This window comes from Panicum virgatum, chromosome 2K, assembly GCF_016808335.1.
Source record: "Panicum virgatum strain AP13 chromosome 2K, P.virgatum_v5, whole genome shotgun sequence".
Lineage (NCBI taxonomy): Eukaryota > Viridiplantae > Streptophyta > Magnoliopsida > Poales > Poaceae > Panicum > Panicum virgatum.
The window spans coordinates 53,010,401-53,026,659 of record NC_053137.1 but is presented as its reverse complement, the minus strand read 5'-3'; the positions used below and the strand labels follow the sequence as shown (position 1 = coordinate 53,026,659).

General features: G+C 54.3%; 2 protein-coding genes across 5 annotated transcripts; one reads left to right on the top strand and one right to left on the bottom strand.

Annotated features, from left to right (window-relative positions):
- Positions 1 to 58: 58 nt before the first annotated feature.
- On the top strand, positions 59 to 6,725 carry LOC120684850 (homeobox-leucine zipper protein ROC6-like). The gene is made up of 9 exons (XM_039966718.1): positions 59 to 867; positions 990 to 1,243; positions 1,346 to 1,463; positions 1,594 to 2,313; positions 2,417 to 2,518; positions 2,627 to 2,872; positions 4,077 to 4,251; positions 4,339 to 4,748; positions 5,715 to 6,725. Exons 1-9 carry the CDS (start codon positions 679 to 681, stop codon positions 6,093 to 6,095), a joined length of 2,595 nt encoding a protein of 864 aa, XP_039822652.1. The 5' UTR covers positions 59 to 678; the 3' UTR covers positions 6,096 to 6,725.
- Positions 6,726 to 9,447: 2,722 nt separating this feature from the next.
- Positions 9,448 to 14,195, bottom strand: LOC120684822 (protein ROOT PRIMORDIUM DEFECTIVE 1-like). 4 transcript variants are annotated; one of them, XM_039966691.1, is made up of 5 exons: positions 12,483 to 14,195; positions 11,708 to 11,848; positions 10,413 to 10,713; positions 9,650 to 9,775; positions 9,448 to 9,547 (listed from the first exon to the last, which is right to left on the bottom strand). In XM_039966691.1, the coding sequence occupies exon 1, from the start codon at positions 14,168 to 14,170 to the stop codon at positions 12,797 to 12,799; it is 1,374 nt and encodes a 457-aa protein (XP_039822625.1). In that variant the 5' UTR covers positions 14,171 to 14,195; the 3' UTR covers positions 9,448 to 9,547; positions 9,650 to 9,775; positions 10,413 to 10,713; positions 11,708 to 11,848; positions 12,483 to 12,796. The 4 variants fall into 4 exon arrangements, with proteins under 4 accessions (XP_039822625.1, XP_039822631.1, XP_039822639.1 ...); XM_039966697.1 differs by having other exon boundaries at positions 10,413 to 10,501; XM_039966705.1 differs by lacking the exon at positions 10,413 to 10,713.
- Positions 14,196 to 16,259: the final 2,064 nt, after the last annotated feature.

The following is a 16,259-nucleotide window of genomic DNA, read 5'->3' as shown; positions in this document are numbered from 1 at the left end:
GCTCGCTGCTCTTCCGCGGCGCACCACGGCGGCGTCTCGTCTCTTTTATCTGCCCCCGCGCGGCTCCTGGACTCGCTCCACGTCCCCGCTTTATCTAGCCCCGTCTCCCTCGCACAGCCATAGCCGCGGCCAGACTCCGGAGTCCTCTCCTCTCCCTCTCGTTCCTCTTCCGCCCGTTCCCACTCCCACTCCCCCGCCCGCTAGCCCTCCTCTTCGTCCAAGCTCGCTTCTCCCCGGCCGCCGTGCGTGCGGGGTTCGGATTTACCATAGGGCCGGCCGGGGTCGCCATCGCCGCCGTTGCGACGGCGGCGGCGGAGTTTCGCGTCGAGTTGTTCGCTCGGCCGGGGCGAGACGCTCGCCTATTTCGGCGGTTCCCTTTGCGCCCAGCTGGGGGTTCCTTTCTTTCCATGCCCGTCGTCCCCCCATGATTCCCTTCCATTTCTGCTCCAGCCAGGCCGTCCCCGGCAGCGAGGCCGCGCTCCGGCTATTTTAATGCATGCCGTTGCCGCCTCGCCCTCTCGCCCCATAAAACCTTAATAATTCCTTGGGATCTGAGGAGATCCGCCGGGGGGGTTGGTAGGATCGCGGGCGTCAGGGATCGCTGCCAGGAGTGGAGAGGGGGGAGAGAGTCTTTTCTTTTCCTGCTGCTAGTGTTTCCAGCCCGCCGCGCGCCTCTTGATGAGCTTCGGTGGCATGTTCGATGGCGCCGCCGGCTCCGGCGTCTTCTCCTACGACGCTGGCGGAGGAGGAGGAGGAGGAGGAGGAGGCGGAGGCGGCGCGGGCATGCACAACCACGGCCGCCTTATCCCCGCGCCGCCCCTCCCGAAGCCCGGCGGATTCGGCGCCCCCGGCCTCTCCCTCGGCCTGGTAGACAAACCCCACCACTACTCAGCCATGCGCTGCGGGGTTTCTGATTTCTTTCTTGTGTTCCTCTCATCTATATGCCAGCCTACCTGACCTGACTTTGTTTTCTTTTGTTGTTGTTGTAGCAAACAAACATGGACGGCGGGCAGCTGGGCGACATGAGCCGAATGGGCCTGATGATGGGAGGCAGCGGGAGCGGGAGCGCCGGCGAGGGCGACCAGCTGGGCCGCGGCCGGGAGGACGAGAACGACAGCCGCTCCGGCAGCGACAACGTGGACGGCGCCTCCGGCGACGAGCTCGACCCGGACAACAGCAACCAGCGCAAGAAGAAGAAGCGATACCACCGCCACACCCCGCAGCAAATCCAAGAGCTCGAAGCGTATGTCGTGTCGCCGCCTTAGCATCTCAAAACAACAGCATATAGAAGAGTTTTTTTTTTTTGCCTGATGAGCTTTTTAGACCTAACACGCATATAATGCAGTGTGTTCAAGGAGTGCCCCCACCCCGACGAGAAGCAAAGGATGGAGCTCAGCAAGCGGCTCAACCTGGAGAGCCGCCAGGTCAAGTTCTGGTTCCAGAACCGGCGCACGCAGATGAAGGTTCGGAGCACGCACGCACAGATCAGCCAGTCAATCCATGGACACGGCAGGTGTGTGTCTATCGAGCTACTACTGCGTATCTGACGACAATTTTGTGTGCCCTTGCCCCTTGCATCGCCGCGGCGAGCAGACGCAGATCGAGCGGCACGAGAACGCGCTGCTGAGGCAGGAGAACGACAAGCTGCGGGCGGAGAACATGACGATCCGGGAGGCGATGCGCAACCCCATCTGCGCCAACTGCGGCGGCGCGGCCGTGCTCGGGGAGGTGTCGCTGGAGGAGCAGCACCTGCGCATAGAGAACGCGCGCCTCAAGGACGAGCTCGACCGCGTCTGCGCGCTCGCCGGCAAGTTCCTCGGCCGCCCGATCTCCTCCGGCAGCCCGATGGCGTCGTCCCTGCCGGGGTGCTCCGGCCTCGAGCTCGCCGTCGGCAGCAACGGCTTCGGCCTCGGCCCGCTGGGCGGTTCGGCGCTGCCGCCCGGGCTCCCCGACTTAATGGGCGGCGGCCTGGCCGGCCCCGTGGGGTCGGCGGGCATGCGCCTGCCCGCGGGCATTAGCGCCCTCGACGGCGGCGCCTTGCACGGCGCGGCCGACGGCGTGGACCGCGGTGTCCTCCTGGAGCTCGGGCTCGCCGCGATGGAGGAGCTCATGAAAGTGGCGCAGATGGACGAGCCGCTCTGGCTCCCCAGCCCCGACGGCGGCGGCCTCGAGACGCTCAACTTGGACGAGTACCGGCGCGCCTTCGCCAGGGTGCTCGGGCCGAGCCCCGCCGGGTACGTCGCCGAGGCCACCCGCGAGGCCGGCGTCGCCATCACCAGCAGCGTGGACCTCGTCGACAGCCTCATGGACGCGGTACGTATGGCACCCATGCCCCGGCCGTGTAATTCTCGTAGTACCGTACGTGTCTCACGAGGCGATGACGCGACGACGCCTGCGTGCGTGTTTTCGTGTGCAGGCCCGGTGGTCGGAGATGTTCCCGTGCATCGTGGCGAGGGCGAGCACGACGGACATCATCTCGAGCGGCATGGGCGGCACGCGCAGCGGGTCAATCCAGCTGGTGAGTCCCGTCACGCATCGGCATTGCGCCATCCTCTTGCACGCCGGCCGGGCCATGTCTTTGTGCGTAGATGATGACGTTGACGAAGCGCCGTGGTGTGGAATGCAGATGCACACGGAGCTGCAGGTGCTGTCGCCGCTGGTGCCGATCCGGGAGGTGGTGTTCCTGCGGTTCTGCAAGCAGCACGCGGAGGGGCTGTGGGCCGTGGTCGACGTCTCGGTGGACGCCGTCCTCCGCCCCGGCGGCGACCCACACCACCACCCGCTCAACGGCGGCGGCGCCGCCGGCTACATGGGCTGCCGCCTCCTCCCCTCCGGCTGCGTCGTGCAAGACATGAACAACGGCTACTCCAAGGTACGTATACGTACGTCCTCGCCCGGCCGTCGTTGCCGGTGGCCGGCGCGGCTGGTCGCGCCCCCACCACCGTCCGGCCGCCTTAAATCCGCACGGCGCAGCGGCATGTGGTGGCTACAGTACTCGAGTAACGCGCGCATTTAGGGCGCGGCGCGGCCCAGTATTTTATGCTCGGCCCCGACGCGTGCGCGTACGTGCGGCGGGCGCGGCGAGTGAATCCCAGGCCGGCCGCGCGGCGCCTGCCACTGCTGGCGCACCAACCGGGCAACCAGGTTGCAGTGCGCGCAGCGAAGGTCAATGCTCCCGTAGCCGGGGAGGGGCGCGCGGGCCGAGACGTGTGCGTGCGTCATGAGATAAGTTGGTTCCCGTGCCGTCGATCGGACGCGCAGGCGCGGCGAGCTTGACCTGTAGCGCGCGCGTCCAGGACAGGCCTGGCCGCGCCTCGGCGTCACGTTATTTTCTTGCCTGATTTTGAAACGCTTTCGATGCTTCTGCTACCGTATCCATCTAGGTATCCTCGCGCCGTACGTGCGGCGAAATGCCCGCGCCGGCCGCCTAGCTAGATCCAATTTTTTAGGGTAGTATACTGTACTCTATCACGACGTTCGATCGTCAGTGGCGAGTGGCGAGCTTGTGCTTGCACGAACGCGACCTGCGAATACAAAAATCCAAGCCTAGTCTCATGACCCATGAGCAGCCAATCCTTGGGCCTTGGCCGCTGTACATCTTGTTTGTTTCCTGTGCGTTAACAGATCTTCCCCTGCGCCGCCGCTGCTACTGAGGTGGTTCTGCTGGTACTGTTACATAGCCTTAGATAGGTTTTTTTTTTTTGCGGCGCTCAACTTATTAACTGGGTTTCTTCAGAACCCGGCCTGAATCCCTGACGCCCACGCTCTCGTGCTGTCCCATGACGACGGCGATGAGCGAGCGGCCGAGCGCGCAGCTGCTTGTCCGCTTGCGCCATGGCGTATTGCGTCCGGTCGATCTCGTCGCGGCCATTTCCTGCGCGTCCTTTACCTCGCGTTCGATCGCGCGGCCCCCCGCCTCACCTGCCCACCGCCATTACTGCCCTGTCGCGGCGGCAAGTGCGGCCGTGGCCAGCGGGGAAGGAAAGGGAGCGGCGGCCGTACGTGACGGCACGCATCGTGTGGGGATCGGCCCCGTGCTAATATAACGTAACGCTGCCTTCGTACCCTGCCGCCAGGTCACGTGGGTGGTTCACGCGGAGTACGACGAGGCGGCGGTGCACCAGCTCTACCGGCCGCTGCTCCGCTCCGGCCAGGCCCTTGGCGCGCGCCGCTGGCTCGCCTCGCTCCAGCGCCAGTGCCAGTACCTCGCCATCCTCTGCTCCAACTCCCTCCCCTCCCGCGACCACGCCGGTGAGCAGCTCACGGATCATTCATTCCTTCGTCATTTGTTCCGTCAATGAGATTGACAGCTGTGAATAATGAAAATGGATGGTGCAGCCATAACGCCGGTGGGGCGGAGGAGCATGCTGAAGCTGGCGCAGCGGATGACGGACAACTTCTGCGCGGGCGTGTGCGCGTCGGCGGCGCTGAAGTGGCGGCGCCTCGACGAGTGGCGCGGCGGCGAGGGCGGCGGAGGGGCCGGCGCCGCGGGCGAGGGCGAGGAGAAGGCGCGCATGATGGCGCGGCAGAGCGTGGGCGCGCCCGGGGAGGCCCCCGGCGTGGTGCTGAGCGCCACCACCTCCGTCCGGCTGCCGTCCACGCCCCCGCAGCGCGTGTTCGACTACCTCCGCGACGAGCAGCGCCGCGGGGAGTGGGACATCCTCGCCAACGGCGAGGCCATGCAGGAGATGGACCACATCGCCAAGGGCCAGCACCACGGCAACGCCGTCTCCATCCTCCGCCCGAATGTAAGTTGCTGCTTCTCTCCCGCTTCACTCATTCCTGCTTTGCACCACCATTCTTTTACTACTGTTTTTACCATTGTGATTAGTGAATTATCCTTTAGATTTTCTCTGTGCCATGTGTTGCAATGCAACAGCTTCCGAGCACCTAGTACAGTGCCATGGCGCTGGATTTGTGGGTATATGCATGCATTGCATATTTGCGTGGGGCAAGGGATATGGCAACATAAACAAGAGGACAAACCGGAAAAGGTTAAAAACTGGCAGATTACCAGAAACTGGGGCAGGGTTGACATTTGTGAGAGCAAGCTCCTCTCCTAGCTTTTCCGCGGGTTTGGAAGCATGCATAGCTGCGGCCCTTGACCCCTTGTCCTGGCTCACGAAAGCCTGTCGAGTGTCGTGCCTTTTATCCACCCTCTGAACTTTTTCTGGATTTCCCCCATCTCCTTTCTCTTTTGAGGCGCATCTCGGCCAATCTGTGCACTCTGTGATTCTTTTAAGACAGTTACTCTTACCCAAAGAGGTCCTTCCAACACTGGCTCCTTAGATTTTTTTTTACCCAAATTGGTGTCAGTTTTACTGCAGTTGCGGTAACCATATGTCCATATTGCTATTTATCTTCCAAGTCTACAATGGCGTTGCTAACAAATGGAAGTGCTCAAAACAATTCATCGTAAAAATTTTATTTGCACAATTTTGTTGTAGTTAAGAAGGGCGGGCCTGGTGCAGCGGTAGAGCCTACCGTCTGTAACCGGAAGGTCCCGGGTTCGAGTCCCAGCCTCTGCACATTTGTGTGGGTAAGGCTTGGGGCTTAAAAACAACCCTTCCCCAGACCCCGCACAGTGCGGGAAGCCTACGGCACTGGGTACGCCCTTTTAATTTCGTTGTAGTTAAGATGTTGACTGATGCTTTAGATTTGATGAATTTCAAGACAGCCTTTTACTAAATATATACTGTGACGTTGCATTGCAGGCAACAAGTGGCAACCAGAACAACATGCTGATCTTGCAAGAGACTTGCACTGACTCCTCCGGCTCGCTGGTGGTGTACGCGCCGGTGGACGTGCAGTCCATGCACGTGGTCATGAACGGCGGCGACTCCGCGTACGTCTCCCTCCTCCCTTCTGGCTTCGCCATCCTCCCGGACGGCCACAGCCAGCCGTCGGACGCCGCCCAGGGCTCGCCGGGCGGCCAATCCGCCACAGCCGCCGGGTCCCTGGTCACCGTGGCGTTCCAGATCCTGGTGAACAACCTGCCCACCGCGAAGCTCACCGTGGAGTCGGTGGACACCGTCAGCAACCTGCTCACCTGCACCATCCAAAAGATCAAGTCCGCCCTCCAGGCCACGCCCTAGCTGACATTTGACATGGATTCCGGCCACCGGCAGCCCTCGCAAAAGGTCCGGAGCCGGAGCCGGAGCCGGATGCCGTATCAAATGCTTAGCTTGAGGCCATGGTGGCAGCTAGAAATGGCTGTGCCGAGCGCGTCGCCGCAGAATGGCGAGGAACTAGCAGTGGTGCTTGAGAGGCGGTGAAAGATGAAAGGAAAAATAAATTACAGAGTGTGGAGTACAAGTATTATTGCGCAGAGCAATATATATATGAGGTGAGTTACACAGGGATTAAGTCAAGAACGAACCGTGCGCTAGGGTTCATCAATCTCTTGAGCAGACATGTTTTTTACTGTTTGCTCAGGCTTGATAGGCTCATGTGGTGGTTCGGGTATTGACTTAAGTCTCTGGCAAATGAAGTTCAAAGATCCCCCCTAGGACTTCTATATGTATCTAGCAGCTTGTTTATTTTAACCAATTTGTGAAGAGTTTCTTTCTTCTTCTACTAGTTCTCCAGTATGGGGAATCACATAGAAATGAGGTGACACTGAGATTTATCGTATCCCCGGGGTGGCTTGTGTCTGTTTACTTTGCAAAAATGTTTGTTAATTAAATTAGTTTGAGTTGGTATACGCATGCTGTAAAATGCCCCCATTCTCTTGTGGTGAAACTGTTCTTGAGTAGATCATTTTTGAGCACATGGTGGATAGTACTAGCTGGAGAGTAGATGATAACAGCATATGGATATGTGCAGCACGCTTGTGCCATCTTGGATACTTTTCCCCTGCTTGGTGTCTTCCGTAGACGACAACGCCGAAAAATTTGGCACTTCCTGTCTTCCTGATACATACGGCCGCCACTCCTTTGTCAGTACGTCCTTCATTCCTTGCTTCCAAAAGTTGTGGCTATGCATCTGTTGTATACGGAGTATGCATGTCCACATCCCCGTATTCATATCAGTGCATGGATGTTAATGTGTCAGTGGATGACTTCACTATTTAGGGGGCGTTTAGTTCCCAAAAACAAAAATTTTGGGTGTTCCATCAATGTTTGACCAGATGTCGGGAGGGCTTTTCGAACACTAATTAAAAAACTAATTTCAGAACTCACTTGGAAACCGCAAGACGAATCTTTTGAGGCATTTGACCGCATCATTAGCACATGTGGGTTACTGTAGTACTTATGACTAATTATGCCCTAATTAGGTTTAAAAGATTCGTCTCGTCGTGTACATCAAAACTGTGTAATTAGTTTTGTTATTTAATTACATTTAGTACTTCATATATGTGTTCAAAGGGAAGGTGAAAATTTTTGGGTGAAAATTTTTGGGAACTAAACGGGGCCTTAACATACGAGCATATCCCTGCTTTTCTTTCAAGATATTTGACTATTTGTACACGCCGCAGCAGCGCTTGCACCCAAACCAGTGTCACTTTTCTGGCACCGCGGGTTACTTAATTCGCAAACCTGCTGCCCGCACCCGAAAAAATAAAAAAGAGTTCGAAAATCGGGAGCAGCTGCGCCCTGCACGGACCCGAATTTCTCCACGCACGAACGCGCCCCGTGCGCCCCGGCAGCTAGCTGTACGTGCACACGATGGTGGCGAACTGCCGATGGGCGATCTTGCCTGCCTGGTTCGCTGCTTTAAACTGCGCGAACTTTCTGAGAAGGAGAGGACGTGGCATGTGCTAGCTGCGACCTGCCGCCACCTCCCGGACGTGGCGGGAGGTACGGCGGGGCGTTGGTGGTGGCCTGGCCTGGATGCTGGCATGGAGCGGCTTGACCTGATCGCCTCCGGGGGAGCCGCGGTACGGGCGCCGGGACCGGCAGTCCGGCGCGGCACGGACGGCTGGCCGCTCGCTCGCTCGCCCGCCCGAGCGCCCGAGTCGGCGTACGCGCGCGGCGGCGCCACGCCCCCGCTGCCACTTGCCGCGCGGGCACGGGAAGTCCTCCTCCAGACCTCCACCCCCCAAGTACGCTGCGTTGCAGCGGAGGAGGTGCCTGACTGATCTGGAAACTTGTTCACATTGCAGAGGTAAAGAACTCGATTGCATTGTGCAGTCGTGCTCATGCACCGCCTTCCGTCTCTCTCTCTCTCTCTCTCTCTCTCTCTCTCTCTCTCTCTCTCTCTCTCTCTCTCTCTCTCTCTCTCTCTCAGGGATCACTGCTCACGAGCTGTGACCGCGTAAAGTTTACCTTCGGGGTTGCTGTAGCCGTCGCTGTAGCCCGCAACAGCAAGATCAACGCAAGGCCAGCGCCGGGGGCCCGGTGCCCCAGTGGCGGTTTGACGGCAGGCCGGCCACTGTCAGCAGCAGTTTCGTCAAATCTTTCACATGCTGGATCTGCACCTCGCGGAGCCGGAACTAGAAGTTTTTTTTTCTTTGATAAGGTGAAAAAAAAAGGTGAGAACAAAAAGGTTGGCAGAGAAAGGCAGAAAGCTACCGGTGCAGTCAAGTAGAAAAGGGGAGAAAAAGGAGAGACGCTGACAGTTATACCGACCCGTCGCGATCACGGGGCTGACTTGCCCGGCACAAGATCATGCCGGGCTGCTCGGCTGGGCGCTGGCTGGCTGCTGCGTTCCACCTTCACACAGGCGGGCTCAGAGACCGTATAGACACTTGAAGGGGAAACAGTTCGCCGCTCCTGTTCGGCGTCTCATCATTGGCGTACCGGTGGTAAACACTAGTTTCGTGTAACACGTCCACGTGCGTGTAGACAAATCCTAATATCCATACCAAACGTCGTCGACGTGCTCGTCCGTAAGATCATCACACACTGGAGATCACGTGGGTCTGTTCCCAACCAGTCTCATCTTTTCATCGCCTGTGATCCTTGTGGAGAGCACCCTACGTTGTCACTGAGAGCACTGTTCCCAACCAGCCTATCTTTTCATCGTTTGTGATCCTTCTGGAAGAGCACCCTACGTTGTTCATTGTAAGCCAGTACACCATTTTAGCATTTCATAACTGGAGGTATCCATCCACGTATTTCAGTTCCCGAGGGCAAACAGTATAGTTCCAAGCTTTCCTACACAAATCGCCATTAGCTAGATCCATGCACAGGAGCTTCGCGAGCTCCACTCCGGTGCACGCCCACGGCAGCAGACCAGCTGCAGGGGTTCATCCACTAAGCCAAACATCAACAAGCCGGCGTGCCCGCTGCACCGGGACCGCGCGCAGCATCAGCGGTACCAAATGCAATTACAAATGCTGCCTTGACCAGTTGCAATAGCCCAAGACGCTACTCGGACGCCTGGCTGGAATCCGATGGAGTGCCACCGCAGCAGACTGCTCGATCCGACGGCCGTGGGCAGTGCACGAGGATTACTCACTCACTGCCTGGGACGGCCGACCGGTTGGGAAAAGTCATGGAGCTATGGACCAGCAGCTTGTTCCGAGTTCCATTTCTTCACAGACGAGCAAGAAGATTCAGCACAAGTTACATCAGATTTGATTGCCGCTGGTAACACCAAAGTCCTGCAGGACAGGTGCATTGTTTTTTTTATTACATACAGACCATCAACACGCTAACTTCTGAAAGCAGAACCAGAAACCCTCTGACGTTCAACTCTTTCTTACCACTGGTTTGCTGTTTAAAAATTTCTGGAGCTCGAGATCCTCCGACCATGGCCTCCTTGACCTCAGAGCAAACTGTACGGGGTACGGGGCATCCGCGTCAGCTTCCTTATCCCTCCCTATCAGAGCCTGCGAGTGATCACATATTCGTTTTCATTCCACGGAGAATATCAACCAAGCGACTCAAGGTTGTTGAACCACAGCACTCAGCGGAGTAGAGATCCGGCGATGCACCTAATGCCATTGAATCACCTCAAATGATGGGTAGGCTTGTGCCACGCTAGCCGGGGATCAATCCAAGCCACCAATTGTGGAGGCTCAACAGCGACGGCAGTTACTCTAAACCACACCAAACAAGCCTGCCTGCAATGTCCATCAGCTCTTAACTCCAACATAGCCCAAAAGAATCCAGCTAGTATAGGAAACATATATGAACCTCCACATCTGATGGTTATCGTGCAGAACACACGGCACATTTCTTTGTGCCGATCATTCGGGAAATGTGAATAGCTATGCGCGAGACACTATAACAAGACACTGCATAATTGGTGCAGAAAAGTAAAGGTATGTTCGAACATTCCGACATAAGGGGTAATAATGGAACGAGGAAAACTAAAGGGCAAAAGAGATGTCCAAAACTGAAAACAACGCAATGATGTTGATAGGAATGCAAATTATTAATACAATTAGATGGGGGGGGGGGGGGGGGAAGCAACCTTGATGCAATTCTTCAAAAAGAAAAGAGACAAAAGAAAAGGAAAGTGACCTTGATGTGTCATCTGGATCATGCACAACGTGGGCCGTTCTATGCATTTCAATCTTCTGCAGTTTCGCTTATTAAAACGAAGTTTGAGCCTGATAGATGAACAAGACAATAACCCTACTGCTCCCAAAAATAAATCAAACGGGAAATTGACCATTATCCGCAAGCATCTAAATGTAGTAGCAGGCAGACAGGTTTTCAGGGGGGCATAGCTTGAGAGCAAACAAGCAGAACCAAGTTCCATCAAATGAGACCCATATTCTGACAAACCATACCAAGATTATTATTGCTATTTGCCCAAGACCTGACAATATCAAGTGGCAAGTTAGTTTAGGTCTAAATACAACGAAATTCGGTCCAATTATTAGTATTCAAGTATTATTGAATGAATCAGTAAAACAATCATTGCAAACGAAGCTTGTGATCCGTGCTTAAAAAAATCCAAAAAACAACATTTTGGAAATCACACCTTCAGGCCAGTGACCAGAGTAACAATTTTTTGAAATCACAGCATCTTGATGGCACATTATATTTTCCAGAAAAACTGAGGCATGATAACTGTACGTGACATCATATGTCAGCTACTGGCCCCCTAAGGTTTTGTTTTTGTGCTGCAGTTTGGACCTTTAAAATGATATTACCACAGTACTACAGAGTAACACAAGCACACTAGACACGTCCATTGACTATGTGCACCAGCTCAGTGTATGAGGCAGAGGCCCAACAGTGACAATACAGACCACCCACGAGGCCATGACCTATCAGCATGACATCCGGCTTCACAGCCAACACTTGACCAGACCTGAATAAAACCAACTGCAGTGCTACAAGAACCTTCATCATTCTGTTCCAAACTGAATAGGCTAGTCATGTACAGTTTGTACTCAGGTTTCATTGTCGCCTTCTGCTCTGTTTATGGATTGTTCCTTCAGTCACGAAAAGTTCGGTTCATTGCATCAACGACAAGCTTTGCACTGACATTCAGATCAAAACATCTGTTGGTTTTCTATTTTTCTTTAGTTTTAACAGGAAAGTGAAAGAATCCCAGCTGATAATCAAGGGACTGTAGATATACAGGATAGGACCAATGCCTGAAGGATCAGTGAAGCCGAGTAGGTTTGTATGTTTGGCGTGCAGCCACAGAGTGTCTGAGTGCAATAAAAGCATTTCTTTAGCAGGTTTCCGTCAGCTACTTAGCAAGCATGATGATGCTGATCAGTCAATTTACAGTTGCATCGCAGATAATAGCAACGTCCTTTTACTGAGTAGAGTATAATGAAGCAAAAGAACTAACTTACATCATGTAGCTGATGAACTATTAGCAGCCAAGAGCTGGGCCTTTCTTCTAGTGAACCTCACAATCAGGTTAGACTTGCTCAGTAAACAGCTATTCCAATGGGCTTTGAACACACAAATCGACTGAATGGTGATGATAAACACTGCAAGTCAAATGCAACAACCCTCAGCGAAGGAAGTACATAAGTGCAGACCAAGGACTGACCTAATTCCCGGCCCAATCTACAAACTCCGATTACATCAGAACTATGGCATAGGGCCAAACATAAGGTCATTGGTCTATATGGAAGCAAAAATGTACCCAACAGTTACCCCTAAAACATTACATGTGTTCTTTTACGCTAATATTAGTATACTACTGATAGATTAAAATCAACATGGACAAATTTTTATTGCCCAATCATTGCACCTCCAAAAGACACAATTGCAGGAAATGTGTAATGTAAAACAATCATTCAATCAGTGTAAATGTAGCATGACAAAGTTTAGTTTTGAAATAAAAGATTGCCATTAGCCCTTTACTTCAATGAATAAACAAGTACCTATACTCTGTTAGTTTCTCTTTCCAACAGTTTATTCACTCTGCTCTTTATGAGTGGATGCAGATAAGCACATCCCTATTGGTGTTATTACCCACAACATTGTATTGTTTGCACACATAGTGCAAGGAAGAATCAAGGCAACAGTCACATAGCTAATGTTAATTTCTAAATGTACACCGGTTTTCAGTGGGCCAAACAAAGATAAGAGATCCACTCCATGTGCTAGAGTACTCACAGCACTTAACCAATTAAGCTTAGAAGCATAAGCTCTGAGTTCTGAAAGGTGTTCTCCTGCCCTTGAAATCTGTCTTCACATGCTTCACACGGAGTGCAAGGGGAGGAGCCATCCAACCATTATAGCACATAGAGTTTTCACTTCCCCCCAGTTGAAGGTGCCATCAGTTTTCACCGTAGACTCTGCTCCTTTTGGAGATTTCCAATCAGATGTTGAGTGATGTTACCAATACATGAAGTTAACCTTTCCCCAAATGGGAGCAGTGACTGTTCCCTTCCAAGTTGATGCCCAATGCCACCATATGTTTCTATTCCTCAATCAATGTAGAGTGATTCAACACTCGAGTCCTCCCCACTATCAGCACCATCAGTATCAGCATGCTTTTTCTGGCCACCTCCATTCCCAAGAAACTCGTCCCTCAATTCAGCTCCACCACGGCGACCACCACCAAGCTCATCCCATCCACGACCCATGCTGGTGAACATCCGGTCCAAATTCGCCTTCTGTGGGCTGATCATGAGCAGTTCCTCCAACTTCCTTCTTGCCTCGTGTATCTCATTTGGCTCAACAAGCTCCCCCTTGTAATACGCCTCCCTGAGGAACACTGTATGCAGCTTCCCCTGATTTCCCCTGGTGGATATGTAAAATATGCCCTGATACTTGAGCAAGAACTCCTTGATCTTCTTGGGCACACCGAGTGCCTCCCGGAACAAAGCAAGGCGCTCCAGTGTAGTGCGCTTCTCGACAGTGAGCGAGAGCAGCTCATGGACGGCAGCGACCGCTCGCTTCTCCATGCGGCGTTGAGCCTCAAGTGAGCGCAGGTCATGTCCCGAGACGTCCGCGTAGGGTGACGCGTAGGGGAGGCGCTGCCATTTCCAGACAGCAATCCGGAAGTACTTGCCGATCTTGAACCCTGGCGGGAAGCGGATGGGGAACGCAAAACGCGCATCCTCCTCGCCTGAGCCGGGTGCGCGGTGCTCGCGGTAGTGGCGCTCCCGGGCGCGCTCGACCGCGGCGACGGTGAGATCCGGCGGGTCCGTGGGGGAGGGCAGGAACTCGACGAAGCCGTCGGGGGTGAGGCGGAAGAGGGAGGGGTTAGACTGGATAACGGATTCGGCGAAATCATCGGGGAGGCCGAGGTCGCGGCGGAGGAGGTGGATGTGCTCGAGGCGGAGGCGGCGGCGCGGGGGCGCGAGGAGGAGGAGCTTGCGGAGGCGGATGACGGAGGCGGAAGGGAGGGCGGCGGCGACGGCTTCGGCCTCGGCGCGGAGCGCCGCGGCGGCGCGCGGGGTGAGGCGGGCGTGGAGCATGCGGTGGACGGGGTGGAGGAAGAGGTGGAAGGCGTGCGCGTGGCGCAGGAGGAAGCGGCCGGCGTCGAGGGGCGCGAGGCGGAGCTGGCGGCGCGCGAGGGCGCCGAGGCGGGTGAAGGGGACGGACACGGCGCCGCCTCCGCCGCCGCGGGAGGCCGCGGTCGGGGCGGCGGCGTAGAGGAGGAGGGAGTGGAGTGCGTGGAAGCGGCGGACGCGTTTCTGGACCTCCATGATGCCGTCGAAGGCGTGGTCGCGGACGCGCTGCTGCTTCTGAGGGATGGAGGTGGACTTGGAGGAATAGGTGGCCGCCCCCGCCCCGGCAGAAGCGGCCGCGCGCGGCGGTGGCGGCGGCCGGAGGGCCGCGATGCGGCGGAGCATGGAGACGGGGGATTTACTTGGGAGGGGTTTTGCACGGGGGGTGAGTGGGTGAGGCCGTGAGGGTCATTGGGGTGGAACTGGGTTGGGTTGGGTTGGGTCAGGCCTTTAGTTGGGCCAGATGGTGTATAGTTTTGGGCCGTTTTCTGTGAGGTGGTGCAATCTTTCCATCTTTCTATTATCTGCTGTTTTGAGATGCTGCTAAATAAACTGACTCCGCAATTTCCGAGGGAGTGACGAGGGAACACTCGCCTGAAATTTGTATCTGTACCGGTGAATTTTTGCATCCAATGCAACTGTGCCACGTAGCAATTACTGGCAGATGAAAAATAGCCAAATTTGTTCAGTTTATTCCTCAATCAGGATACGTTAATACATCACCCCTTACAAATTAGAGACTTGCACGATACATTGCATGTTCTTCAGATTATGAAGACATGGTTGGACGACAAGGTTCAGTTTTTGGTGTCCCTTCCATACGAGGCTAGCTCGTGTTGTTGAACGCCAAGAGTTGCGCGAATCCAATTTGGCACCCGCGCGCTACAACACTTCCTGGCGCGCGACGGTACAGCCGAGAATCCAATTCAACGTCGCGCGCTAAAGCCCTTCGTAGCGTGCAATGCGACACGCACACGGCAGCAGCCACAGATGGAGATGCTGTACTCTGCACCTACCAATCTGACAGCCCAGGCATTCATTTATTTTCTCATTTCACTTCTATTCCTTTATTAGGTTCCATAATAGCAAGTGCTACTGTTTTTTAGCATACCTTTTTCTTTTCTTTTCCAGGTTTCCCTTTGACCTTCTATTTTATCTGAAGTTTTCTTATCTTGACAACTTTTATATAGAAACTGTACTAAAAGTTATATTGAGGATTTGTACTTATAAGTTGTGTGATTAAAGGTTGTGTGAGAAATCTTTCGCATAACATCTTCATACAATTTGTGCTAAAAAATTATCCAATATAAGTTATTTGAAAAAAATAGACGCATTAAATTTGTATGTATCGTAAAAGTTGTGCTAAAAACTTATTTGTCAAGTTGTTAGAAAAAAGTTATGCGTAAAAGTTGTGGGTATCATAAAAGTTATGATGAATTGTGTAAAAAGTGGTGCGTAAAAATTATATTTACAAATTATAATTTTACAGAAATAGAAATCTGTGGAGAAACAAACTTTCCAAAAAAAGAAAAAACAGCTGTTGTCGGAAACCGTGTGCCAGCAGCTCTCCTGGCGCGCGCGCGCCGATTAGCCAGCCCCCAAGAGTTGCAGTGAGGTGTTGATTGGTGGGTTGCAGAAATATTTAGTCAAAGTACGTAACGAGGTCTATGCAATGAAGGAGATGGGAGACACAATCTCAGCAGGCCTAAACTATACAGGCACATTCGACAAACGAGAGACTCGTATGAACATCCTCCAAATCTCCAATCCCCATCATGGAGTAATTCTGCAGTTTATTCATGAACAAACGCTATCGACTGAATCAATGGCGCATGCATACAAAGAGCTTTGCTTGCTACCCATTGAAGAGTAATGGAAAATTTGGACGAATGCTAGGAACAGCCATAGTTTCAGAAGGTGCAGGCTGCAGAGTGCAGAGGGTTTCTTTTCACTTTTTTCTTTCTTTCTAAGGAACCTGTCTCTTTCACTTCCACCCCATCCCGATTTGAATTACTAGAAACCAAGCCTACTAAATTCGGGCGAATCTATCTATACTGATGTAAATGAATTGTGCAGATGACAGTGGCGGGCATGAACCCCATGGCATTGGTGCCGAAATGCAGCGACCGGGAACATGGCCACTGGTTCGGTACGATGGCAGCAGTACGCCATCGCACAAGTGCAGCGACGGACGGGGCCCCAAAAGGACAGCTCGCCGCGTGGAAATGATTGAGGCGTTGCGACGTCGTCAGAGGCACCAGCTTTAACCAGGCAACGGTTTACAGAGGCTTGGAGTGGACGGGCGGTCCGCACACTGCCGCCGCCATGTGGACGCGATGTACACCACACGCTCATCCACGAGCTAGTGCGCAAGCTTGCAGCAGCTCGGCGATTGCCTGATTGGGTGCTGAGCTGATGCCTGCGTCCCAGCTGC